General features: G+C 56.9%; 1 protein-coding gene across 1 annotated transcript; it reads right to left on the bottom strand.

Annotated features, from left to right (window-relative positions):
• Nucleotides 1-676: 676 nt before the first annotated feature.
• SMAD6 (SMAD family member 6) lies at nt 677-27,953 on the bottom strand. The gene is made up of 4 exons (XM_062583932.1): nt 26,959-27,953; nt 24,545-24,601; nt 22,926-23,003; nt 677-1,592 (listed from the first exon to the last, which is right to left on the bottom strand). The coding sequence occupies exons 1-4, from the start codon at nt 27,704-27,706 to the stop codon at nt 1,051-1,053; spliced, it is 1,425 nt and encodes a 474-aa protein (XP_062439916.1). The 5' UTR covers nt 27,707-27,953; the 3' UTR covers nt 677-1,050.
• Between the last annotated feature and the right edge of the window lie 36 nt (nt 27,954-27,989).

Below are 27,989 nucleotides of genomic sequence, written 5' to 3' on the forward strand. Positions count from 1 at the left end.
GTAACAATTTTCGGTCCTTCTTCTCCTTTCTGTCCGGGTTTGGAGCTGTCAAAGCTGGGGGAAGGGGGTCACATTTCGTGTTTTCCTCTGCAAGCACGAGGGCTACAGAAACAGCCCCTCTTAAATCGGGCGCGTGCGCGGTCGCTGGGCTCCGGAGGCAGGGACTTCGCGAAAATCAAACGTACAGGGATTTGCAATAAAAGCGAAACATTTGGCAACGCCGGTCACTGGCAATAAATAACGCACTTAAAAACATTCCTGATGAAGTGCAGGCAGGAAACATCCAAGCCTCCCCGTGCAACGGCGCGGGTGCCGCCGCGCCGGCGGGAGCAAAACGCGGGCAGGGCGGGAGGGGCGTCACCGACGGGGAGCCCGGGCAGCACCCCGGGGACCCCCCGGCGCCGACCCCTCCGCCCCCCAAACCGTCCTCACTTACGGAGCTCGGAGGCAGCTGCAGACCTCCGGCGACCCGTTCGGCGTTATTCCCAAGCGTCCCAGCTCCTCCGACGGGAGAGGCCGACCCCTCCAGAAACCGCCCTTGACTGCAGAATGCCGGAGCGGATGCTGCTCAGCACTTAAAACCCAGGGAAAAGAGAGAGGGGGGGGGGAAAAAAAGAAGACACCAAAAAAAGACCAAAAAAAAAAAAAAAAAAAAGACAATTATACCCCCCCCCAATAATGCGAATACTTTATTATCGATGAGTGACTGGTATTAGTTTTTTGTCTGGGTATTAATATTTCAAAAAAACCATACATCAAAATTAGGTCTTTCTCCTATTTTTGCTGTATAATTTTTTTTTTTAAAAAAATCTGTATTGAAAGAATTATATAAGCCAAAGTGCATTTTCTGTTTTTTGTCCATATACACATTGCACCATACATAAATAATTACATTGTAAAAATGACTCCATAATTACAAGTATAATATATATTTTCATATAATATATAAAACTTTATATTAAATCTAGGTAGATGATATTTGGGATAGTCTGTGTCTTTTTTTTTTTGTTTTTTTGTTGTTTTGTTTTTCCTTTCGTCAGAGGCTGACCGTTATCGATTGCTACTGAGCAGAATCTCCAGCCAACAAGGACACGACGTGATGAACTGTCTCGAGTAGCACGGCCCCCAGCCCTTCGCGAAGCTGATCCGCACGCTGTTTGGGTCGTAGGGCCCGTCCGCGTAATCCAGATCGGTGGCGTGTTGCAAGAGGCAGGATTTCTCGTAATCGAACACTTTGATGGAGTAGCCAGGCATCACCTTGCGCACTATCAAAGTCCTACAGTTGGGGATGTCCAGTGTCGGGGAGTTGACGAAGATGGGGTGCTCGCTGCGGTTGTAGGCCCACACGCCATCTGGCTCTTTGCTAAGTAAAATCCCGTAGCCGATTTTACTTCGAGTCCTTCGCACGGTCTCGCTCCTGTTTTCCAGGTTTAGCTGTCCGAGGCAGAAGCCGTTTCCTTGAGGTAGGTCATAAAATATACTGACAGACTGTTCGTACACCGTGTAGAGGCGGCCAACGCGAGTCCGGTGTTCCCAGTAGGCCACGTTACACCAATGGCTCCTTTTAACGGCATCGGGTGACGTGCTGGCATCTGCAGGGAAAAGCAGAGACCCGGTCAGGGCTTGCTGTCACAGCCTGGAGAAAAAGACATCTACTTAACGTAAAAAAACCAACTATTTCCACCCATCAGCTCTACTCACACATGAATAAAACTTCCACTCAAACAATTATGTCAAATGCCAACGAGAAGACAAGTCAACGCTGATGACCTGTCTGGCCACCCCACTGCTGGGCTCCCAGGGATCTCAAGTCCTCCTTCGCGCTCACCTGGGCCAAGCACCCCAAGGCCAGCCACTGGGACAAGCTGGTCTCATGGCAAAGGTGCACCAGCCTCCAGCACCAAGGGCACACGGGGCCGTTGTGCTACGGTGCCGCTTCCCCAACAGGTTTTGGGTTGCGCCCTTCATCCGTGGGGCAGCATCTAAGTTGTTGCTTCCATGCGAGACACTTGGTTTTAAAGGAGGGGAAGAACACTGTCCTAACGTGCTGCTCAAGCTGACGGAGATATGCAGACCCTGCTCTGATAACCCACAAGATCAGCCACCAGTTCATCTCTTCCACAAACATCTGAGAACAGAAGTGACTTCAGCTGCACCCTGACTGTCAAAGGCAACCTCCTGCCGAGCTGAAATGCAGGGGACGTCCGGGAACTGCTCACGTAACAGATCCGACAGTATCTCTGCTATGTAACACTCTTTGATGGGGACTCAGATATTCCCCCGAGGAACACGAAATCTGAGAAGACGTTTCATGCCACAGGGGTAGTACTTTCTACAGACTGTGCATGTTCTTGTATGAAACCACAGACTCCTCTTCAGCACGAGGAGGGGTCTTTTCTTTCCAAGAAACAACATTCAAGGGAGATGGGAGAGATGCAGAAAGCCAGAAGCCTTTTGAAAGCTCCTTGGAGCATTTCCGATGCCTCGAGATGGAGCATGGGACTGCTCAGGGGTGGCTCGGGCGCGTGGCTGAGCCCGGTCCCCCCGCACCAGTGAAGGTGCAAGCCAGGGGCCTGCCAACCTCCCCACCTCCATGCCGTCGAGTCTCACTAACTCTCCCACGGGGTGATGCTGTTAAATCTGGTGAGGCTCCAGGTTTTCTGCTGCCTCGAGCCAGCCCCTTCCCACGGATGCCCGGGAATGCTCACAGGGGGAAGCCGGGAGAGACCCCAGTCCAAAGGCTGCTCCTCAGACTCTGGCCCGTTCCTACATGGAGCAATGAAAAAGCAGAGCAATATTCAAAGCGCCCTTTGGGTCAGAAATACCTCGTTCTGCTTCTTGGCTGGAGCGTGCACCCTCCCATCCAAGAGAGACGCTCATGGTGCCCAGGCGGAGCAAGAGCCCGCCCGGCCTCGTGAGCAAGCCGCGGCGCACCGGCTGCACTGGGGGCTCTACCCGTCCATCAGTTCCCAAGGAGGGAAAGCAATAACCACTACTTTTGCGTGCAGCGGCCACGGCTCTGCCAACCAGCTTTGTTCTTCTGCTTCAGGCTCCTCAATCCCACAGCCAAAGCAGGAGACAACTCTGAGTTTAGCACCTGAGCCCCCGGCGCATCCTCCGAGGGTGGCTTTCCTGCCAGTGCAGCCAGGAACGGCCCCAGCCGTGCAATGACCTCAGCAACCGCCACAGTGAAAACAACTCCATGCCAAAAACCCTGCACGCCGGTACAAGGCTAGCAAACCTGACCACGAGAGGGGCGGCCGCATTACGGAGCGATGGTGGCCAGCATCCTCGTCTTCCCAAGATTCACAACGTAGTCTAAATCGCTTCAATTCGCTTTGAAATCTCACCCCGTTTCCCCTAAAGCGGCAAACTGTAGGAGTTGGACTATGCAAAAAAATGCTGGTTGGTAGGAAACGCTTTGCTCTCGCACTGATTACAGCACATCACCAAAAAGAAGAAATCTGTCTTCTACAACTGCAAGTCCTGCACACGCATGTATGCAAAACAAGCGAGTTTTAAATCTGTTCTCAACTAGTTCACAGCCCAAGTAAATATTACAGCTGCTCTCGAGCCAGCCGACGCAATCCTTCGTCTTCCCTCCTCTCGCAGCCCCCAAACTACTGATTCCACCTTGGATCCGTCTCTCCGTGAGGAGAGTCTGCGCCAAACTGAACACAGTTCCAGCCTTCGGGTGGAAGCTGAAGTTCCTGTTCAATTAAGGAAATTATTCTAAGGAAGTACCATCCAGCACAAGCACGTGAGAGCACTTTGGCCTGGCGCTTCACCCCAACCGGCACCAGCAGAAGCACCGTCCCACCCCAAAAGCTTTGGGCGCTGAAGCCCAGGTGAAGCCCAGCTCATCCAAATCTGACTCGCATTCTCCTGGAGGGATGGGACCGGCTCAGAGTCACTTCAACAGAGCTTTTCCTTTATGTCCTTTGCCATTTCAAAGGCATCTACTGCCCCCGGGTCACGAGGAGTCAGAGGAGCAACTCGACTTGCCCTGGAAGGGTAATGACTTCATCTGCTATTCCAGGATGAATGTGTTGTATCTAAGCTCATCATTCAACACTGCCCACCAGATCTGACTCTTCCCAAATATGTCATGACACCTTGCAAAGTACTAGTCAGGGGAACGTGATGTTTCAGGGGAGAAGAAGATTCAAAATTAATTTAGGGTAAGGGAAAAAAAAAAAAAAAAAAGAGAGAGAGAGAGAGCTGACCAGTCCCAGTAAAACATAGTAAGATCTCCACAAGACATACCAAGTTCTCCACCGAGAACAGAAACTCTAGGGAAACTAGTGACACAAAGTTTCAAAACCTCTTTATGCTGCAGCATAGGCAGAGAGTACGTTAATCCAGTTGACGGTATCACTACAAATCCGACCCAACCAAGCCGTCCCACCTCCATCCAGTGGAACACCACCGAAGCAAGGCTGTCCTCAGACTGGTCAGTGCAAATCCCCGAAAACAAGAGCTTGGCATGGGTGAAAATCTTCTGGCCTTCTCTGACAACTTACCCCGCTCTGCTACCGCCCACACCGTGAGAGCGTTTCGCTCTTTAAAAAGCACTCTGGCAAATACTTCTAGATTTTAGGAGATGAAACGCGATGACAGAAGCACAGCCAGAACCAAACACGGGCACCGAGCCACCGAGCGTCACCACGTCCGCCGCAGCGCTCAGCACCGCCGAACCGCTGCCGATCTTTGCCCTGGAGTCTCGTGACATTGAGGGGCCTTTCCAACGCCCTTCTCAAAATCCAAGTGCGGGCCAATTAATTCAGCTGAATTAATTAGGGGAATAGTTAGCAATAAACATTTTGAACAGCTTTTTCGCCCCGGTTACTAGCACATGAACCTTCCTAGCAGAGCAAAACCCAGGCAGGAGGAAAAGGGCACCCGGTCTACCGGGATGCCCGAGGGCAGGCTGCAACCACCCCGCTGCGGGGGCTGCAAGGGATGGTGGCGAAGGGGCAAGGGGGTGATTTCGGCGGAGCCGGACGTGGAGCGCCCGCGAGCTCCCGGCTGGGGCACAGGCCCGAGGGACGGCTTTAAAAGCCACGCGCGAGCCGCAGAAAGGAAACTCCCCCGCGGTCCGAAAAAGCAAACAAAACGCGCTGAAAGGAGACGGCCCGAAGGCTCGGCGCGGGGAAGAGCACGCCTCCGGGAAGCTGGCCGAAGGCTCCCGGTGCCCTCGCCCGTGCCGAGGTGCGCTCCCTCTCGTCCTTTCATCTCCCGGCGTATCCAAACAAATCCGGAGAAGATGAACTCGTCCTGCAGACCCAACACAAAGCGCGCGCTCCAGCGAGCCCCGATGCAAGGGGGCCTGCGCTGCGTCTTATCCCCTGCCAAGGATTAGTCTCGCCTCCAGCCATTAGCCGCTACCACTCGCCAGACGGCAGGGGCGGCCGGCAAAAAAAAAGCCTCTCCCTGCATCTTGAATAAATATTCCACTTTCCCTCCTCTTTTTCCACATTGCCCTTTATGCACGGGCAAGAAAACACTTTTTTTTTAAAAAAAATTCTTCTTCTTTATTCTTTCCTCCCCTCTCCCAGAATGGAGACGCGCTTGCTGGATTCTTCTTGGAAAAAAAGGACAGTATTTTAGTCCCGCAGCGCCTGCCTCCGTGGTAGACGCCGCATTTTCAGAGCTCCGCGCCGGCTGGCGTCAGGGCTCTCCCCTCCATCAAAGCCACCGCTACCGCGCAGCTCGGGGGGCTCGCTCCGGCGCGTCGCCGCTTCCTCCGCGAAGGGAATTCCAGCAAGTCGAGAGAAAAAACGCAAGCTAGGAAGCGCGACGGGGAATCAGAAGCGGGACGTCCCGGGACAACGCTCCCGCGCTGCTCCGGCACGTGCAATCCGGGCAGCACCAGAAACGCGAGGAGCAGCACTGCAGCTGCTCGCGGCGCTGCTGCTTCCGCTCCGTGCGGCGCGAGAGCCTTTAGGTAATTTGCAATTTGACAGCGCTGGCTGCCAGTAAAGTTCAAAGCGGTTCATTAAGAAAGAGGGGAGATGCTTTTCCCAAAACAAACCCCAGCACCAGCCCTGCCCGCTGCTTGATGTTACATTCAAAAGCAGGCTGGGAAACACGGGCAGATCACAAAACCAGCAGATTTAAGCATCTCTGACTCGTGCTTCGGCTCTTCCGCGCGGCTCCCGACCCTGCGGTCGCACGAGCAGAACGATCTTCCCACGGGTGAAGCCCCGTTCTCCTCCCAGACGGGGTCCTTCCCCCCATCGCGGGGGCTTCACGGACAGAGGCAGAGCAAAGCGGCGATCGCCGTCGCCGTGCCGCGGAGGGAGGCCAGCGTTGACCCAGGCTACGCCAGAAATCCCCCCCCGGCACTCGTGCGGCCACGGCGACTCGCAGGGAAGCTCGCTAGCCGTCTTCTCCAGCGGCAGGTTTTCATCGCCTCGCTTTGAGGAATGCTTTTGCACCGTCTCATCCCGAAATGCTCGCGCGTCACAGCGCTTTGTATTTTAAGCTGACACCCCCCCAGGAGGAATAAGTGAGGTTCACCTCCCTCTTACGGAGCAGCCCCTAAAAATGCTGGTGCATGCCAAAACGCATGTATCACAGGTCACCCAAAGGGGAAAACCATGCACAAAAAAAATAATAAAATAAAAAAATTACTGAGCTAACACGGATTTGAATGCATACTGGGGCACTTGGATAAGTCCCAAGTGGCTGCTAAGAAGATTAAGGTGGCATTTTCAAGCGTGTCCCCGTGACTTCGCCCATGCCCCATTTTCACGTCCGGCCTCTTCTGCAGCACCTCGGCCGTGCTGCGGAGCAACGCGATGTTGCTCTGAGCGTACAGTTCAGCCGCCTCCTTCACACTGCAGCGAGCAGAGCCAGGGCCTTGCCTTTTAGTTTTATTCCACTATTAGACAGATGCTCACTCTTTTTTCCTTCTTTTTTTGCCCTGCAGCAGTACGGAAGCGTGCTTGTACTGCCGAGCACACAGGGAGCCAGCGTGGTTATACACATAAATAGGTCACTACGAACAAGCTGCTAAGCAAGGTCCAGATAAAAAGCACAGCCCAAAGCACAGGCACATTTCCCCCCAAATCCTTTAACTGTTCACCAGGGAGCCATCGGCTGAAATAATCCCTGATTAATACCCTTAGAAACAAGTTCCAGGGTAATGAAGAGGTTAAAACCTTCCACAGCAGAAATGGAATTTTTATGGCCTTGCAAAAAAAAAAAAAAAAAAATTAATTATCAATCTGCCCCAGCAAAGCTCACAATCATTTTCGTTAAGCCAATATACTTAAAATACCTCGGCCTTACAAGTTTCAGCTGGAATACATCACTTAAGCCCCCCCCCGCCCCACTGAAAAACCGTACGGCATTAAGTCGCCGCGCCGGAAGGCCGGCCGGCTCGCCGGCGGCGCCTGCACCCCGAGGGTCTCCAGCGGGCTCCTTCCCCGAGCCGCGCAGACACCCGTTCGGGGCGGACGGCAGCGCTTCCCAGCCCGAGCCGCCAGCTAGCAAAGAAGTAACTTCTCAGCGGCGCTGGGAGTCCCAGCGACCAGTGCCCCCGCTCCCTTACCCCTTCTCCAAGGCCTCGAGATGCTGCTTCCTTATTCTGGGAAAATAACCCCCAAATCCCAGGCCGGGCTGGGAAGGCGGACCGTCTCCGTGCAGCAGAGCCCTTCCGCAACTTCTCGAGGAGAAGCCGTGCACACAGCCAGAAAGCTCCTCACCCTCAGGCCAGCGCTCTGGCGCTGCCCAGCCTCCTCCACGAGCCAACTTAATGCGCCAACCCAGCAGATGATTAACTCAGAAGAACACTTGTGCTGGGTTAATTAATTAAATTAGCTCCGAAAAGGGTCTGATGGGCAGCGGAGCTGATGCGAGGGTGGCGGGGAGGATGACGGTGGAGTAGGCGCGTGGAGAGGACCGGGGGGGGGGGGGGAAAGGGGGACATTTCCATGGCAGCTCGGGAAACAAAAGGAACACAGGGCAGCGGCCAACGCCAAGAATTCGGCCGAGAACGATTTTCTCGGCAGAAAAGAAACTGCTCCACAAAATCATCAGCTCATGCTATTTTTTTTTTTTTTAACGTATCCTTCAAATAAAACCACATGCCGTGGTTAGCTCTGTCGTGAAATTTGTAAGACGTCATCACCTAGGTTACTTGGAAGCTGAAGTCAAGAAGGTTCTTCCTGATGCATCTTCTCCAGCCATTAGCTACTCAGCCCACGACGCTGTTTTAAGGTGGTTTACCATGTTTTTTCCAGCTCCCCCGCACAGTTTACAAAAGTCTTTTCAGCTAAAAAGGTAAACAATGCAAAAAAAAAAAAAAGAAAAAAAGTAAGAAAACTGAAAAAAACGCCACTCGGGTGTTTTTCGCGGGCGTTCTTACGCATAGCTTCCACGGCCAACGTTTTCGGAGAGTTAGGTGACTTGTTGAGTTCACAATGATCTCCCAAATTACCGAATTCCTAACCGCGCATTTGCACATCGCGAGTGGAGGTGACTCATGCTAATTACCCTCCCTGACCAAGAAGGAATTGTTTTCATTTCTAAAAACCACAGTTTCTTAAAAAAAAAAAAAAAAAAGACGACGACTATACACCCTAAACATAGCTGCGTACTAAAAGAGCAATGTCAAATTCACTCTCTCGCCTTAAGGGGAATTGCTTTCAAAAAATAAAGCAAGGCCTATTTGGGGGATGTCTGGTATTATACATTAAAAAGGCAGCCTGTCAACCACCTGAACCTGAGAGAGGCTCATTTCTCTCCTCCCTGCTCGAGGAGGACGGGTCACACGCACGCAGCGTAAACGCGCCCGTAAAGAAACGCCCTGCGCAAAAGCTGAGTGAGAAACTCCGCGGCAGGTATTTTGCAGAAAGGCATTAAGCAAGCGGCGGGCAGCGCTCCGCCGCGCGCCCCGCTTCCCGCCGGCGATTCCTGCCGCTCGTTACTGCGGCGCTGCTGCTGTTCCCGACGCAGAGAGGCTGCGAATGACACCGACGGCGAGATCACCGGGAACCCCCAGGATTTGCGTGGCGCAAACAAATAACACTATCAACATCGCACGTTTTGTCAAGTTACTGCACCAGAACCCTTAAATTGTTAAAAATAGGAAAGAAACTGCACAGTTCACATATTTTATAAAGCTGGGTTAAATCAACATCTGCAAAAAATATCCCTGTTAAACGGAATAGCAGGATTTCATTAAGTAAATTGCAAGTTGGCAAAAATTCTGAAAGAAAGGGAAAAAGCCACAGCCAGCCCTGTAATTTAAACCTTATTTTAACTGTGACAGCATGACTGCGAGAGGCTGCATTTCCAAGCGAAAAAAATAAAATAAAGTCTAAAAAAATTCCCCGTTCTGCCCCCCTCCCCACCTCGGAGGACCGCAACGTCTGCAGTAACGTCGACGTTCCCTAGAGCTTCCCCAGGACGGTAAGGAGCGAGGAAGAGCCCGGTCCGGCCCCGACGGGACGCGGCGGGCAGCCGAAACCCCCGCGGCGAGCCGGGCGACCCTCGCAAGCGTTGGCGGGGCTCCGCTCCGGTCCCGAGCGCCGCGGCGTGGAAGGGTTTCCCTTCCAGAAGCGCCGCGAGTCCCAGCAAATCGCCCAAGCCCTGCGATCAGTAAAACTGGTGATCCGACACATACTTAATCTGTTTACACCGAAAACAACTGCTCCTTAGAGTAAAAACGCCGGGAACAAGTCGGGAGCGATATGCAAACTCCGAGCTCAGGAGGAGAACTGCAGCAAAAGCGCAATCATCTGTTTACAGCGTTTTGGCTTCGCTCTTCTTCCTGGCACTGGCGACTCCGGAGTTATTTTGAAGAGCTGTTTGCTGTACACGGAGCCGAGAAAACAGCAATCCGATTTCCTCCATGATCTAAACATCCGCCCGCCGTGCTAGCACGGGAAAAGCCGCGCGCCTCCGGGAGCGCAGCGAAACGCGCCGGTGGCCGCGAGCGGGGAGACGGCGCCCGCAGCCCCGGCGGGCGCCCGCAGCCCCCCGCGCTCCCGCCCCGGCTCCGGCTCGAGGGAGCTCGGACCGACTGCCACCGCAGCGTGCACCGATCCCGCGCCGCGCTGCTCCCTTCGTCTGGCGGGGCAGAACGGGAACGCGGTTTAGTCGAGGACGGCAGCAGCTTAATGAAATCCGTGCAGTGAAACCCACGGGAACGGTTCAGAAAGTGCAAATGTGAGCGAGCGGGGGAAAAACAGGCTGAAAAAAACCACGTGTTTTTCCTAACAACGTAACTCCCGAGCCCGCTAGGGCTCATCCGCGGCCGCGCTTGCTCGGCGCGGCAATTCCCTGGCGGCTCCTGCCCGCCGCCAGCTCGACCCACGGCAACACCGGCGCGGAGCCACCGCGCCGCCTCCGGCAGCACCGCCGGCGACCCGAGCCGCCAGGAAGCTCCAGCACCGGCGCAACGACCGCAGGGGGAAGGTTTTAACCCCTAAACCTTGCGATACGGGGAGTTTTGGAGCTGCGAAGGCTCCGAGTCGTAAATCTGCACGGAGACGCCGTCCCGCGCACGCGCTGCCCCCGAGCATCTCCTGCACCGCTCCGGACGGACGCCCCCGACCGCGGCGGGGCCCGTCACGCCTCCCCGGTGGGGACAGACACCCGTAACGGGTGCCCGGGCTCGCACACGCCTGCCCCCGTCCCGCCCGCGGCCCACGGACCCAGGGGCTCCCGCCGCCCTCGCCCCCCGCCTCCGCTCCCCCCGCCCGCGGGTGACCTGCGGGCCGACTTGCAGTCCTGATTTTAAATTTCCTGGCTTTTGAGGAGACAAGCCAGGTCATTAACGTTATTTATAGGTTCCTGTGTACGAATTTCCATTTGTTTGTCTGCTTAAAAACAATCGGGCGAAAAAAAAAAAAAAAGAAATTCCTGGAGGTCAAGGAATTGAAGAAAGGAAAGTATCAGTGTCCTGATGGGCCTGAAGGATCCACAGCTCCGCTAGACGTAACGGAGTTTCCTCAAACGCTTATTGTGTAATTATTTCAGGTACTTTATAAAACTTTTACAACATGCTTAGAAACCATGACTCCCCCCCCGAGCGCCTGGCACGGGAAGCCGCGCAGCTCTACGGGATTCGCCTGGACGCTGCGGTTTGCTACCTAGAAATCCTCAAATAAACGTGGATCTTCCTAACTTAGGGGGGAAACGACGCGCTCAGCAGACTTCCCCAGCGCTGCCTCTTTATCGTAATTCAGGTGCGTTTGAGGCAACGGCAGCAACAAATGGGGCTGGGGAAACGGCAGTTTATTCGCTTTGCAGAGCGCGGCTTTGCGCCGCGTATGACAAAGTGCAACGAAAGCTCGGAAAAAACTTGGATGGAAGTTCAAACAGGACCGTCCTGAAGATGAAAGCACGCTCTTCGATTAAATGTTTAAATAAAGTTTGCTCGTACTAAGTCATCTAAACGTTTTCACATTCCTCGCATTTCTAGAAGCACGGTTCGCTTTTATTTATTGTTGTAAGCCAGTGCCCTCAGCGGGCGACCACGGCTGTTCGAGGCAAGCCGCTCTCGGAAGGGCGAGCTCCTCCAGGACGGTAAAAGGCTCGTTCTGAGCTGGGCAGACGGACTCTCAACGCTGCGGCGAGCAACCTGCCTCGAGTCTCCAACCACCATCGGGTTTTCCGCCTTTTATCTTTTCTTCTGTATTTCTTGAAATAAATTATTCCGTGCTGCAAGCGGGCATAGCCAGGTTCTGCTGCAAATACTGAATGTAAGTTCAAAATATCTCCACCGCCTTCACTTAGGTCGTATTTAGACAGCTGTAGCTCAGAGCGCAGCTTGGCCCGCGCGCCCAGGCGCTCCTCTAAAACCGGCGAGGCGGCTGCGGCCGGGGCGCCCGCCCCGAACGCGGACACCTAAAACCCCGCAGCGCGTTTCGAACCCGGCAGCCGCGCGTTGCCTAACGGGGCTGCAAAAGCAATCAGGAAGAGCCGGGAAATCTGCTTGCAGGCTCCGAAGGGGACGGCTCCAAGGGGCGGGCGGCCGCGGAACGGAGCGCAAGGAATTAAACTTTTACTCCGGTAACAACGAATGCTATTTTCTGCCCATTACGTCACGCCCTCAGCTGTTATCGCACGCCGGAGATGATCCCGCTCGGATTCAAGACCACGAGAACTTTGCCATGGATTTGCAACGAGAACGGCTCTGCGGCCAGCGTGATAAATCGCCGTTTTAAAAATAGGCTTTTTCCCCTTCCCGTGCCACGCGAGCACCCAAAGCCCGGCCGGCCGCGAGCGCAGATCACGGCGCCGTGAAGCGTCACCCACCGCAGGGCAGGTTCCCGCGAGCGGACCGAGACCCTCACGCCGCGGAGGGCGACGAGACGCCCGGACCTGCAACGGCGAGCGGCGAGAAACGAGCACCGCTGTGCCCGATCCGCCCGTCCTCTCCCGGAGAGCCAAGCCGAACCGTGTCCTGCCCGCGGCTCTTTCTCCGCCGACTGCGGCGGGAGCCTGGAAGAACAGCTCAGATGCAGCCGTCCACGTTCATCAGAGGCGTGGTGCGAGGACTGCTACCCGAACAGCATCAAAACGGCCCGAAAAACCACCTGCCCCTTAATCACACGCAAAAGCAGCGTCTCAGCAAGGGGGCTGCAGCCCGGATGGTCTTCACGACGTTCCACCACGTGTTCAAGCAAGGTGGCCTTGCAGGTTTGCGTCAACCGAAGCTGGTCATGCCCGAGACTAGCGTTAAGATTCGACCTCCTACACCCCATCTCCAAATCGGGTTTTAAAAGTAAGAGCTGCTGCCAAGCTCTTCTACAGCTGGGAGGCTCCACGTGATTGCCCAAAGCTCCCGGGCGGGCGGCAGCGCGCGCCCGGCTAGACGGCCACCGCGCCTTGGGCTGCTCTTCGGCAGGGGCCACCCGGCCGCGGCGCGCACCGTGCATCCCGGCCCCGGCCCCACCGCGGTGGGGGGCGCGGGGCTGGCGGCGAGGAAGGGGCCCGGAGTGACAGCGGTCGCCCATGCCCGGGTTTCCCTACAAACCCGCAACGCCGGGGAACGCGTCCCCGGTTCCGGCGGCGAGCCCGAGCCAAGCTTCTGGCAGCACCCACGTTTGGGACTGAAGCAAGGGAGGAAAAAAAAAAAAAAAAGGAACACCGCGGTTTTGACCCAAAACCAAGACATCCTCCCCCTCCAAAACCCTGGCACTTCCAACCGCCATTTATTTTGTCTCAAAGCTCAAAGCAAAGCCCCGGGCTGGAACGGCGTCCTTTGGAAAGCGCTGGGGTCTTCGGGGCCCTGCAAACCACCCAGCGGACGTTTCCACCGCGCCGCTCGGCGAGCGCTGAAAAGCCAAGGGCAAATCGCCGCGCAGGGCTCTTAGCAAACCCCTGATCAACGCAACCTCGAGCCGCTGCGGCGGGGAACCGGAGCAGGAACCCCGCACCGGTCCGCTTCGCCCCGCAAAACCATCCGACCCGAAGCGGAGCCGGCCGGCCGGCGCCAGCAGCGGGCACCGAGCGGGCACCGGCGCCAGCAGCCGAGAGCCCTTCCGCGAGCGCCGTTTCTCACGGCCGCTTTTGCATTTCGACCCGCTCGTTAAGCTTTGCGGCGTTCTGGTACGTGCCAGGCTCGAACGGAGAGCGCTTCCCGCAAGGCAGGACGCAAAACCCGTTTGGAGACGGGTCCAATATGAACATGCAAAACGGCATCGCGTTAGACAGGTTCTTAACGTTCTCGCTTTCAAGACCAAACTGCTTTGCAGAAAAAAGCCTTTTTTAAGAAAAAAAAAAAAAAAAAAACTAATATGGTTCAACTGCCTCTCCGCTCTCGGCTGCGTTTTGAGCGAGCGACTACCCCGAAACGCCGCGTGCATCACCAGCTGGCTCCTTCCGCCGGCGGCCGAGGGAAGCAGGAGCGGGGCAGGGAGGGAGCGAGCCGGGGCCGCCCCGGGGGTGCCGGGCTGCGACCGCCCCACGGGCCGAACCCCCAGCCCGCCCCCGGTTAGCATTTCGGGTTCTGCGGCGGGCAGGTCTTGCTCAGGGTGGCGGAAAAGCCGCGTCGCCGCACGTACGTATCCGCTTGCGTGTGATACGGAGCTGGGGGGGACCTGCAGGCTCGCAGCCCTTTTCCCCGTCCCCTCCGGAGTTCAGGCTCTAGCTTCCTATTAGGAACAAGTGCTGGGCATCCAGTTTCCTTGGCGGCTTTGAAAACCTAAGCTCAGCTTTTCCCTCCTGCAGGTTTTAACTAAGTCAATAGCCGACGCTTCCACGCAAAGCAACGAACCTTCACGGGCAGCAGATCTCAGCGTATAAAATACGAAGTGCAAGCAGCCTTTGAAGCAAAACCCCTTCAAAGACAGGCGCATACCGAATCCACTGAGGTTTTTACACAAACAAATTCAGTATGGCAAGAGCAAAACTAATTTGCAAAGATCTTTAATGTTAGAAATCTCAAATGACGGACCCTTTCAAGCACAGCTGAATTCAATCCAGCTCTAGAGATTCATATTGATGATTCGACGTGGAAAAGACCATGGGTATTTAAAAATATATGGCCATGATTACCTGCAAATAAAATATGGCACTAAATTTTCCATTTCGAAAGCAAAGAAGCTGCACAGCCTGTTCCTATTCTAAAGGCAGCGATGTGTGAGTGACATTTTTTCTAAACATACTTTTGCTGACATTTCCCTTCCACGAAAACAGCTCAACAATGAGGGGAAAAGCAACTCACCATGTACATAGGATCTTTACCTTACTTTGTACTTGCAAAGGAATTTCCTTGATCTCTTCTGGAGTGGAAGTTTCCATCGATCCCAAGGTTGTGTCACATGCAACTCACTCTAGAGAAGAGTCCCGTGCTACTGCAGATTTTTTCTTTCTTTTTTTTTTTTTAACGGGAGGAGATGGCCATAAACCTTTCAAGAGTGGGCATAAATCAGCTAGGCTAAGGCAAGGCAGATGTGATGTCCTACCGACTGGGTGCAAGCGACTGCCGCCCTCCGCGCGAGGCCTGGTGCCAACGGGAAGGGCACCAGGACCTGCACACAGGGAACCTCCCGCGGTACTTAAGGATGGGCCACAGCGGAGAAGGACTTCTCCTCCCTGCCACCACATCCCTAAGCGAAGCCGTGGCGGCTCTGCCCCGCGTCCGGTTCAGATGCCCACAGAAGAAAAGCAGACGGGCTCATCTGAACCACCAAGGCCGCGTACCTTCTCCAAGCTCAGGCGCCCCAGGCAGCAGTGGTCTCGAGGACACGGAACGGGAACCCCTCCGAAACCCACATGAGATGTCCAAGAAAGCCCCCCCACCGGCTTTCGCAAACTCCCGAGCTAGCCAGAGCTGTCACCCTTGCCCAGCTCAGGCCCCAACCATAAAACAAGCTCCACCATAGCGTTATTTGTTTTTTTTAAGTCACAAATTATTTCCAGCAGCAGGAGGGTGGAAGGATGCGGCGTGCTGGACCCTGCTTGCCGGCACCGAGCCAGTCTCATAAATGGTTGGCAGCCGGCAGAGCAGCAAACCCGTTTCTATTGAAATGAGCTTGTTACTACTAATTTTTACTGGCTTTCCAGTTGATTCATGAAGTTGGGTTGGGTTTTTTTGTTTGGTTGGGTTTTTTTTTTTTTTTTTTTCTCTTGCCAGGTCTCCGGACGCGCTTCCGGAGATGCCCGGGGAAGGACGGGCTCCCCGCGGAGGGCCTGCTCCGTGCCCCGCCGCCGCGGTCCCCACCCGAGCGGGGCAGCACCCGAAACGCGTTCCCGGCCGCGGCGGCGGGCCGCGCCGATTGCACTCCCTCCGCGACCCACGCGGAGCGGGAGCGGCACGCCGGCCCCACGGCTCGCCCCTCGCCGGGCGACGAGCGCGTCAGCCCCACGCTGCCCGCGCGCTCTCGCCTCCCGCTTCGCCTTCCCCAGCTCCCGTCCGCAAGCGAGCACGAGGCCGGGGCAGCTCGGCCTAATTCCACCGTCCCCCTTCTGCAAGGAAAAAAAAAAAAAAAATCGGGATTGTGCCGTGGCTTCTTCGGATCCAGGAACGGGGGGGGAAAAAACCGCGCGCGCTGCCGCCACGCTCAGCGCCGGCACGGGAGACCCGCAGTCCCGGGGCCGCCGCCGCGTCCGCGCCGCCCAAGGCAGCCTTTGGCGCGAGGCGACGGACCCGAAACCTTGCTAATCCCAAGGGCACTGACGGCAGAGCCGAGAGGGTTCGCGGTCACTGGGCAACGTGGCCCAGACACTCGACGCTTTTGCACCTCCGGGCCAGTGTTTATGTAGCTTTTTTTTAAACCTGCTCTTTGCAATCAATGCATTTCTTTTTTTTTTTAATTAGCAGCACCACAACGGTTTGCATCACTATGTGCGAAAAAGTAAAGAAACCAGCTGACAGTTTTTCAAAGTCTTTAACATTCTTTGGCTCTCGGAATGGAAAAATCGTAGCAAACTAGACCTTAATAAATGGAAAGAGCTGAAAAATAGCTTTTCTGCTGGTGTGTTTTTCTCCTGCTAATGGAGTACGTAGATAAAAACCGACACATCTGCATCTCAGATCTTTCCCAGGGATCCCTGACGAGCTCGTCTTGGATGTTACTTGGACAGTGTTGGTTTTAAAGGATTTCTCTGCCTCCTGAATCCCCACCGAAGCTGGGGCCAGCCCAGCACCGCGGACGCCGGAGCGGCAGCGCGCGCGCAGCAGGAGCGCCCGGCGCAGCGGCGCGCACGCCGCTGACTCCCGCTGAGCCGCCTTTCGGGGGTCCCCGCTTCCGAGCCGACACCAGCAAGGGGAAAACGTCGCGTCCTTCCTCTCCCCCGCGCGCGAGCGGGGCCCCGCCGGGGCTGGGGCGGCCGAATCCCGTCAGCTCTGCCGAAGGGGCCCGTTTACGGTCAGAAAAGGTCTTCTGCTGCAAAAAAGCCCCCAGGTTGTGCAGCAGGCGCCGGGACGTTGCACGAGGGTTTCTCTCTCCTGCAGGGTGGGAACTGCACTGCTCGCGCTCCGCAGCGCCTCTCCCACGCCGCTATAACCCGGGCCGCCACGGGAGAGCGGGCGCGCGGAGCTCAAGCCTCGTCACCCAAGCTGGTGCTCGGTCATGAAGAGAAGACCTGGGACGTGCACTGAGCCCCGGTGCCGGGGAGCGGAGGCGGCGGCACGCCACGGGACGTGCCGGCGGGGACGAGGTTCCCGCGGCCGGGGAGGGGGGACCCCCTGCAACGGGGGGCTGCGCGGGGCGGCGGCAGCGAAGCGCCGGCCGGGCAGCGGCGCGGCCGCGTCTCCAGTCCCCTCGGGGAGCACAAAGAGCCGAGTCTGCTTTGCCAGTAAACCGAACGCGCGGTTCCAGCGCCGCGGGGCACTTCAAAGCCCGCAGCAGCGCCGCCAGCAGCAGTAAAGGGATGTACTTTACTTTGTGCACAGTCAAATCCGCACAAATAAGCAGTGTTCCAGCGAGGCAGGTTTAACCATCAGCGGCTCCGAAGGACGGGAGATGTTTTTCCTAAAGTCCCTTTTTTTTTCTCCCCCCCACCCCCTTTCCAGTTTGTCTTGGGCTACTTTTTTTTCTTTCTTACTAAAACACGTCTCCAGCTCCCAGAGCAGCCGCCCCTTCCCGATCTGAGCATCCTCCAGAGCTGAAATGCTGAGTTAGGTCCCGGGGTCCAGGAAAGGAGGTGCCTTTGATGAATACCAAATCTACAGACTTCAATCGGTCCGGCGAGCGCCACAGATTTAATAAGTTATTTCCGTGGAAAACCTTAGTAACTCAGTTATGAATCAAGCCTATAAACACCTCTCACTCATCAAAGTGCCACAGAAAAATCTATTACTGTAACTCTGAATACTAGCCTCTCTCTGCAGGTCCCTCTAAGAAGCCAAAATTCCTCCTTCAAAACATTCACCATTTTCAAAGGTCATAAATACACTATGTCCAGTATTCAGCAAATCCATTTAAAAAGCAAAACAGTCGCACAGAGAGAAAGTGAAGTTCAAACAAAGGCGCACCATCAGATACGCACTGTTTAAAAGACACAACCGGAGTTACATCAAAAGAGCTTTTACTACCTAGAAAGCCATATCCAACTCCTAATAGGGTGCAAGAATGTAATGTTTTGGCTACAAAGATTAAACTAATTTACTTTTAAGTAACTTGCTTGCTTCCTGATGTTTCTTTTTTTTTTTTTAAGTGTGATGCTTAGGTGCTTGGAGAAGTGAGGGATGTGATTATTCTGTGATTCAAGGCCAAACATCGTAACGACTCAATGAACCACAGACGAAAACATATTTTATCTGGGTGTTGTACTTACTCCAAGAACTTCTGCGCTGAAAACACCCCGGCTAACTGCTAAAAGCCATCCTGGTTCCAGGTAGAGGAGGCGGAGAAAGGCCAACTGTCTCTCCTTTTCTGCAAAAACGCCCAGCGACGCTCAGCGTATTGCCTAAAAGGAAGCGGCCGCTCCCAAACGCTGCTCATCTTACTACCTTGCAGACAAGTGATTTCTGCAGAAGGGAAACCTTTTTCTCAGGCTTTCTGTTTCCGGAGCTTGCAGGCAGCAGCGCTCCAGCACTCAGCTTGCTTTTGGGTCCCCTTTGGGAACCAGGGGCGGGACGCCACAATTTGCAAAGCATCCAGCTTTGCAAAGCATCCAGCACTGCACAGCAACACCTACGGCCTGCCTGGCTGCACCGCTGCAAATGCCATTTGCATTTGCACAGGCACCAGCGCAGAAGCATCACCTGCAAAGGAGCCGTAACCCCTGCGTTAGGCACTGGGCCAAATATCGGTAAGACCGAGCTTCTTCCAACAGCGCTGCAATACACAGCCCGTGCTACTACAGGCCAGAGCGCCTACTTCTCTGCCAGCCAGGTTTGCTTCTCTTTTTATTTATTTCCTTCTGGAAGAGGGACAGATGTGATGGTCCACGTTTTTCACGCGCTCTGTGGTCTGTGCTAGAGCAGGTTAAAGCAGGAGCAGCAGCCACTACGACGACAGGACCGAAAGTCGTTCTTGCACATCAGCAAGCGAAGGAGCGGGATCAGGGCGACCTCAACTCCCTTCTCCGCTGCACAACCGGAGCCCGTTTCACCCTGGGCAAGTCACTGCCTGGCTCCCCAGAGGAGCAAACCAGCAACAGAAGGGAAAAGGGAATCCTTCCCCGTTTCATCAGCTCGGATCAACAGCCCCCCCCCCCGAAAGCGGAGCTGCGAAGCCGGGGCCGGCGCGCAGCGGGGCTCCCGGCCCTCCTCCCCGCCGCGACCCGCCGCCGCGAGAGCGTCTCGCAAAGCCGCCCTATTGCTCACCAGGCGGGGACACGTCTCCGTTTCCCAGGCCAGAAGATACCTCTGTCCTTGGCGGGCAGTATTTTGGAGATGCTGGTGATGTTCCCTTGCCGCGTAGGAGATGGCAAGGCTGAGAACAAGCTTTTATTTTTGTTCCATCACGCACAAGTACCTTTTCCCATCTACAGCAAACTCCCCAGCGGTCCCTTATCCTTCCTGAAATTAATTTTGCCTCCCCAAATTACTAACCTGGCTCAACTCCGAATTAATTCCAAATCCAATGGCTTGTATTTCAGGCTCGTAACCCAGCAGGGCATTTTTATGAACAGGTGCCGCATGCCTTAAAAACCCTTCTGCAGCTGCAGACCCACTGCCGAAATCTCACCCTCGCTCCGGAGGCCCCCGCGCCGCAGGGCCTCCTGTCCTGCCTCCGCAGACGGGAGCTGGGGTGCAGCCGTCGACAGGAAAGCCTCGATCGCCGCTACGGCGCGACGCTCCGCACGCCGGGCACCGTCTGCGAGCCCTAGGTCATCCGCAAAGCCGGCAGCAGCAAACCCCTGCAGACCCCAGTCCCAAGGTTCATCTTTCGGCGGCCCGAGAGGAGCTACGTGGCAGGGTACTGAAGTGGTAACAACCACGCACAGGAAAGATCTCCCGCAGCCTTTACCTCGGGTGCTTGAATCACACCCGTGCAGGCTTGCTAAGTGCCCATGCTCCTTGCTGATGAAGCGCTGGCACGAGCAGTCTCTGAATACAGCTAGAAGCCCACCAGGCTGCCGAATCAACAGCCCTCTGCTTTCGCTCCAAAGGAAAAAAAAAACGTTTTAACTCCAAGACTTGTTACCTGAGCTCCCCACCGGGACCAGCCCACACCTAAACCGCAGCTGCCCCCCTCCCGTAAAGCCGCAGGCACCGCTGCACTCAATGCCAACGCAGAACGACTTCAGACACCCGCTGCGGGGTGAAGCACCCGCCCGCTCCTCCCCGACAGCGGCAAGCCCGCCGGGACGGCGCACGCCTCCTCGCCGAGCTTCCCCCGCTCTCCTTCCAGGGATTAACGCCGCGATTCAGCCGGCAGTTTGCAAAGCCTTGCTGCGGCGCTTCCTCCGCTCCCTGGGAGCGACGCCGGCTCCGGGCTCCGCCGCACCAGCGCGGCCGGGGCCCGGCACGGGCCACGCGCGGAAAACTTCCCCAAGGAGCAACAAATTCCTCCCTAAAGCGAACCGGAAAATAGATGCGCTTTATTTCCCGTTGGCAAACTCAAGCTATGGAGGAAAAATGTTTAATATAAAAACATCTGACAAAGCACCTCCAGGATGTATTTTTTTGCATCAAAGCAGCTCTTGGCGACGCGCACGCTTCTCGGACATGAAAACGCTTGGGCCAAACCCGGACTGTTAGAGCCCGCGGCGAGCACGACACGCCAGCGAACTCGGCGCTACGTACGAGAGCAAAGGCAAAGCCAGAGCATCGCCGGCCCGCGTGAACAGCTGCCGGTGCCTGAACGGGATGCTCAGATACGCTCTGCTCTTTCTCTGGATCGAGGTTTGCTTTAAAAGCACAGGAGGAGGGAAGGTGCCCGGGCGGCACGCAGCTGGCAAGGCGCGGGCGCAGCCGGGGCCGGCACGCGGGGACGGCGGCACGCGGCGCCCCGAGACCTCCCGCCGCCGCGCGGCGAGCCGCTCGCGAGGAAAATAGCAGGTTTTTCTCCTAACAGGTAATTCCACAATCTCTCCCCGAGTCTGGACCGGCGGATGTTTGCGCAGTTTCCACACATATCCGCCCTACGTATTTATAGGCTTTTTTTTTTCTCCTATTCCTAACACAGAAGATCTTCACAAATGTCCTTGTTAGCAGAAATCTTTGCAGAAATCCCTGCAGTCTGTCATTTCTTGGGGGAGGAGAGATGCTCACTCTCTCCATGCAGCGGGTTTGAAAATACGCTCGAGTTCACCCTGAACGCTGCTGGAAGCAGGAAACCAACAGCAGCAGCGACCCAGGAGGAGCCCGGCTCTCGCTGGGCCGCGCGGCACCGCCGGGGCGTCCGCTCCCCAGCGCGCGCTGCCCCGCGTGCCCCCGCCAGCATCCTCCGGCGCCCCGGGAAGAACAAATTCCCGCGGCTCCGGGCCCGTCCCGCCGCTCTGCTCCTCCTCCTCCTCCTCCTCCTCCTGCTCCTGCTGCTAGCTCGGCGCTCGTCGGAGCCGCGCGGCCCCCGGCGGCCCTCAGGTCTACCCGGGGGGCCGGCTGGCCGCCCCCCGCCGCCCTCCCCTCCCCTCCCGGCCGTCGGGAGAAGACGCGCCACGCGCGAGCTAAACCCTGCGCCGCGAGGCCGACGGGACGTCCGCCCGTAGGAGACCGCTCAGCGGAGCGCCGGGCACGCCAGCGTGAGCCGCCGCTCCCAATCCGCCGTTGAATTCACTCAAGACTTTTCCATATTTTAAGAGCAATACTGCAGCCGTGATAAGGTCTACTTCAAAAATAACCTTTTCTTTATTTTTATACATACGACAGGGGTGATCTTTTGACTTCATGTGAAAACTTCCTGTTTAGAAGTTCATCAAGCAAACGGGTAACAGGAAAAGAATGGTCCTCTTTGTTATCCAAAATTGAATTTTGCGGTTTTAGTAGGAAAAGCCTTTTTGATGATCAAAGCTGAAGCAATAAATAGTAGTGGCTTGATGCTAGATCCAAAATGTACTTATTTTTGGAACGGGAGTTAAATGCACAATTAGTTCCTTCGGTACACACATAAGGCAAAGCAGGGAAGACCACGGGCTTTAGGTATCATTTACCCAGGCCTGCATCCCTAGCAGACCTATTAAAAAAGCTGAAACAGAGAAAAGCAAACTAAACTATGGCAGACAGACTCTATCACAAGGCTGAGAGGTTTTTCCCCCCCTCTTTTAAACCTCCCAGCGATGACAAGTATGGGTTAACTTCAGCAAAACTCTTATCCTCTTTCAGCAATCACGAGCACTGGGGAAAAATAAATCACGCAGCCCCAGACTCTTATTAAAAGTTACACCATTTGAAACTACACCGGGGGAGAGGAGGTGTCCGATTTCAGCACGATCTCGGTCACATGTTATCATTACACTGCTCAAGCAGAAGTTAAAATCTCTCCCCTATTGCAGCAAATCCAGCAGATGTCCCATAAAGACCTCAGCGGTGATAGAAGCTAAACCATTACATCCTTAGGAGCCCGGGTTTTAAAACTCTGCCGCTGTAATTAATGGCCATTATCAGGTTACAATAAAAGCCACGGGCACGGGGAGCGCTGCAGACACGCAGCCAGCACGAGGAACGGTTGCTGGGAATTGCAAACACGTATTTATTAGGGCACGGCTCCGGCTCCGCGCTGCCCGCCGCTCCGGCCGCTTGGCAGCGCAACAGAGGCAGCATCGCGGGGCACGCCGGAGCGGGGCCGGAGCGGGGCCGGAGCGGGGGCCGCCAGCACGGCACGGCACGGCACGGCACGGCACGGCACGGCGCGGAGCAGCTCCCGGAGGGAAAGGCTGCCGCGGTGCGGCGCCGCGCTCGCCTCCCCGCGCGCCCCGGCGGCCCCGCGGCGCCCCGACCCGCCCCGCGAGCGCCTCGTCCCGAACCATCGCCTCCAACAGCCGCTTTTCCTTCCCCCCCCCCCGCCCCGGTTATCCCGAGATACACCGGCGCCGGGAAGCGCAGGGTCGAGCCGCGAGCCCCCGCCGACCTGAGAAGTCTCCGGGCGCGACGTTCGGCGAGTTGGTGGCCTCCGTTTCAGTGTAAGACAACGTGGAATCGGATAGATCTGCAAAAAAATAAACAAACAAATAAATAAACAAAACAAAGCACCCCAAAAAGCAGGCGCCGAGGCCGTCCGGAGCGGGCAGCCGGGCCGGGACGCGCCGGCTCCCTTCCCACCGCTGCCACGCAAACGAGCCCTTTCGATTGCTTCGACCACAAAAATAACTGCAGTTAAGTTGATCAAACAAGTAGGAACTTGGTGCTCACTGGATAAGGTTACGTTAAGCCTCTAAACAATTCATGGTTACTATACTTAATTATCACCATTAAAATTCTTGAAGCTGTTTATTCTTGCTTCCTTCCTTCCTTCCTCTTTGCTGAAGCGAAGGAAACTTTGTTTTAACAAGTTAAGAGTCTTTGTTATTCTCTCTTGCTTACACCCCTCTAATTAAGCGCTCAACTGTTTGCTCACAGATTAACTATTATTTTTCCAATCAAATAAGCCAATGAAGCAAATTTCAGTCCCTGGCTGTTGTTTTAATAAAATCATGTGTCACTCGGTATCTTCCCTCCCTGCAGCACAAGCAGCTTCTAAAGGGAATCAGCTCGGAGGGGGGAGAGCAGGGAGGGACGCCAGGGGTGTTTTTGTTTTGTTTTTTCCATTTCTAACAGAAAGAAGGGGAAAAAAAATACATGACCGGCGAATTTGTTTTCCAGGGCGCTGGCAGGCAGCCCCGCGCCACAGCGCAGGGAAGGCCGGCCGTGCCAAGGCGTGGGGCCGGCGCCCGCTCGGCCGCGGGCCGGGCGCCGCGGGCCAACGAGCGAGCTGCTCGCCAGCGGCTTTGCAAAGCCGGGCCGAGCGGGGGCAGCGCGCACCCGCGCCGTGCCCAGCGCTGCCCTGCTGCCACCGAGAACCCCGGACCCCTTCCCTCCTCGGCGCTTCGCCTCCCGTTGCCTCGAGCAAGGAGCGGGCACCGAGAAAGGCAGCGCCCAGGGAAGGAAGCCTGAAGCTCCCTAGGCGGGCAGAGGTCCCGCGCCGCCCCGGCCAGCTTCTCCAGCGGGCTAGGTCTGATGCCTACCCCACCTGTCCAAGCCGCCCTCCACGTTTTCTTTCTAGCTTCAGCAAGGAAAAGTAAAACGTGGTTCAAAAACGACAACAGCGCTGAGCTTAAACGACTTGACGTTTCATTTTAATAAACGGAGCAACAGGCGGCTCGCGCGCGGCGCGGCGCGGCGCGGCCAGGGACGGCCGAGCGGCGCACGGAAGCGGCCCCAGGAGCCGCGGCTCCCCCCTTCCGGCCCGCCGCCCGGCAGCGTGCGCGCGCACGCACAACACCCCCTGCCACAACCTTTCATCACGCCTTCACCAAAAACGGCGCTTTAGATTATTTTGGAAAATATGCATGCGTCTACGTGGTAATTTGGTATGATGCACTGACACTCATTTACTTCTTAGAACGTGTCAGCTGATGCTTGCTCAGAAATAATGAGCAGCCATAAAATCCCTACGTGTTGGCTTTTGCCTAACACGCCACGTAGAAACATCTTCCACGACCGCGCCATGAGAGCAAGCTAGCGTGAGATCAAAAGAGAGAACACACATACCCAGTGGCTTTTGCTCATCATTGGGAGACAGCCGAGAATAAGGAGGTGGCGGAGACTCTGGAAAAGACAAAGCGCTGTGTTAGTGCTGGATCGGGTTTGTAAGGGAAAAGCCTCAGGTTAAGGACCCTTGCAAGGCTGCAAACCCTGTGTTTGCACACCAGAAGAAAATCCGCTTGCAAGTAACTCTAGACCAAGGCTTTTTCCAAGCTTTGAAGATTTAGTGTTGAGTCGCAGCCCTTCAAAGGGGGCTTGGCTGCTGCAAACGGCCCATTCCGCCCCTCCAGGAAAACGCGGCCCCGCGGCCCCCTCCGGCCCCGGCTCCCTGGCACGCCGCCGCTCCGCCGCCGCTCGCCCTGACCTCCACTCAGCAAAGCTCTTAAGCACATGCTTGGCTTTAAGCAGAAGCGTATTAGCAGTCATGTGCTTAAAGTTAAGCACATCCTTAAAAGCGCTCTGCTGAATCAGGACACCTAAATGGCTCTTGCTGTGCTTGCGAGAGTGAAGAGCACGCAAACAGCTCAGGGCTGCTGAAGGAGGACCTCCATCACGTCCTTGGACAGGACACAGGGTGACCCCTAAATCCCCCCCCCCCCCAAATTATTACAGTGGTTTCCTTTCACAATTCTAACTTGCTAAAACTGAGAGTTAAATGTGACAGGCTGGGTTGGGTCATGGCACCAGCATTCAGTAGAAGCTCCCATAACTTCCGAGAGAAGCAAAATTCAGTGCCATAATACTGACTGCGCATCACTGGGACTGCCACGTGCTCGCCAACTTTCCACACTGACCTGAAAACAAGTTATTGAATGTAATAACTGCCGTTCAGTTTGGGGTATCTTATCAAAAACGACCGCAGCAATCTCTGTGCAATGCCTCTGGTATGGCCTGCGGTCACTTATTGCTCCTGAGAGGCAAGGTCCCCCCTCTCCAGACACGCATCCCAAGTCCCGGCAGAGCAAGGCACCAGCGCTCCGGCGCCCCGCTCCCGCGCGCACACCATCGCAGGCAGCACGGTTTTCTCACGGGGACTTAAGAGCCTCAAAGAGAGGAAAAAAACCTCAGCCAGTGCCCTAGGCTGCACCTCACGTCCTGCCCTGTCCGCCTGGCCCCGCGCTCGCGCCAGCCCCGCCGGCACGGCGGGCTTCGCCCAAGCACGGCTGCGTTTTCACGCCGCGCCGCTGAGCCAAAGCGAACGCAGGGACACCCGCACGTGCGGCTGGCTGCACGCACACATGCCCCAAGCCCGGGGCACCTGCAGGAAGCCGCACGGGCATCGAGGCCAGCGCCGGGTCTCCCCGCTCGCCTTCGCCGCTGCCGGAGGAGCCGGAGCGCGGCCGCCCCGGCACCAACGCGCCAGCAAAACGCCGAAGGGCCACCCCGGTAAAAGCCCTGCTCCCACGCTTGACCTGCTCCCTACCCAGGATTTTAAGCCATGCACCGCTGGAAAAAATCTATCACTGCAGGGAAGCAACTTGAAAACTTTCACAGATGTAGCTGTTCCTAAAATAAATCTGCATCTACTTTAATTTTAAAGAAAAAGCTACTTCAAGCATGCAGGAATTGTCAGGGGAAAGCAGGGCGCTGGTGCTGCACGCAGAATACAGAAGTTTCTTTCAAGTAACTGATGCAAAGCTAGGCGGGATTTCAGATTGCAAAACAAATAAAATCAAAGACCGTGCCAAAAAAGGGATCATTAACATGATTTTTGATATCCTCCAGGATTTTCTGTTGATTAAAGGAAAAAAAAAGAAAATAAACCCGAGAATCACACGAGCAACTTCCACTTCCAAGAAAAAGGTGGCAATTCCCCCTCGATGGAGGGGGGGGATATCCAGCCTCCCCCGGTGCCGCCTGCCCGCAGGATGCCGCGCCGGGGGCGGCGGCGCTGCGCGGGGCTCCGCGGGGTCCCTGCGGCTTTAAGAGCGGCCGCGGTAATTGCCCGGCTCCGGCGCGGCTCCGGTGAGCAGCGAGCCAGGCTGGCGCCAGCAGCGTGCGAACTGCGCATTAGCACCGCTCCGGCACGGACCCGCCGAGGGGTCCTCCGCAGGAAAACCCAGGAAACGAACCGGGGGGGGGGGGGGGACAGAGGGGAAGTTTAAACCCAACCGAAGCTCGGGGTGACACCGGGACGGGGCTGAGGCAGCCCCCTCCCTTGGCTAACAGCGCCGGCCGGGGGGAGGAAGCCCCTCGACAGCGCCAGGCCAAGCGGGGAGGGGGATGGGGCGCGACGGGGGGAGGGGGTCCCGCGGCCCCGGCGAGCCGCCCCGCTCCGAAAACGGCCCCGCTCATTGCACCGATGCCTGCAAGGGGGCTGCCCCTCCCCCCAACACACACACACACACCCCCCCCGAGGCGCCGTGCCCGAGCCGTCGGGGCGGCGCGGCGCAGCGAGGCGAGGCGGCGGCGCTCCTTACCTGGCCCACAGAGCCTGCTGAAGTGGTAGGGGTTGCAGCAGACGGTGGGGCCGTCGGCGACGCCGAAGCTCTGGCACTCGCAGAGGGGCTTGAGCTCGGCGGGGTGCTGCAGGTCGGGCCAGCGGAAGAGCTTGCCCAGGAGCAGGTGCGGCGGCGCGGCCTGGCCCCCGAGGCGCACCTCGGTGCGGGCCACCAGCACGCAGCCGCCGGGCATGCCGCCGCGGGACTCCACCGCCTCCAGCAGGCTGTCCAGCGAGCGCTCCTTGAGCCGCTTCAGCAGCGAGTACGTGACCGCCTTGAGCTCCTGCTCCAGCAGCAGCAGCCGCGAGCGCGCCTCGCGGCCGCGCCGCTCCGGGGAGCCGCCGTCGCCGGAGCGCGGCGCCCCGACGGCGGCCGCGGCGCCGCCCGGCTCCCGCTCCTTGAAGAGGCAGCAGGTCACCGCCCGGCAGTCGCTCTCCCGCGCCCACCGCGGGCCCGGCCCGTCGGGCGCGGCGCGCAGCCGCTCGGCCATGGGGTCGCCGCGGCGCGCCCCGCCGGCCGCCCCCGCGCACAGCTCCTCGGCCTCCCGCAGCAGGCTGCGCGTTACCGCGCGGATCTCCGCCGAGGGGTTTTTCTCCGGGGTCTTGCAGCTGCTGGCGGCTCCGCGGTCGTGGCTGCTCCTGGCGCTCCCATCTCCACCTTCCCTGTCCGGAATGACACGGCTCCTCCAAAGTCGCCGCACAAGACCTGAGCGTTTGGACCTGAACATACGATACGCGGGCAGCTTTGTAACGTCGGCTGGGGTCTCTTCCTTTCCCCTCCTCTCCCGCGGCCTCCTCCTGCTGCGGCCGGCTCGCCCCGTCGGCTTTTATTTCATGTCAGCGCCGTCGCCGTCGCGAGCTCCCCGGCGGCCCGAGCGCATGAAGCGGCGGCTCCCTGCAGCGCCGTGCCAAAGCCCTGCGCAGCGGCTCGCCGACGGCCCGCGGCAGCACTGCACCATGAGGGAGGCGGCGGCGGCGGCGGGGCAGCGCGCGGCCGGCATAGGCGGCGCC

This window comes from Rhea pennata, chromosome 10, assembly GCF_028389875.1.
Source record: "Rhea pennata isolate bPtePen1 chromosome 10, bPtePen1.pri, whole genome shotgun sequence".
NCBI lineage: Eukaryota > Metazoa > Chordata > Aves > Rheiformes > Rheidae > Rhea > Rhea pennata.

Bases quoted from the DNA above. Each gene is read 5' to 3' on its own strand.
- SMAD6 (XM_062583932.1), bottom strand. From the start codon at position 27,706: ATGTTCAGGTCCAAACGCTCAGGTCTTGTGCGGCGACTTTGGAGGAGC. The intron at 24,602-26,958 runs GTAAGGAGCGCC...TGTCTTTTCCAG, and splicing joins CAGCAGGCTCTGTGGGCCAG to AGTCTCCGCCACCTCCTTAT. The intron at 23,004-24,544 runs GTATGTGTGTTC...ATTTTTTTGCAG, and splicing joins TGATGAGCAAAAGCCACTGG to ATCTATCCGATTCCACGTTG.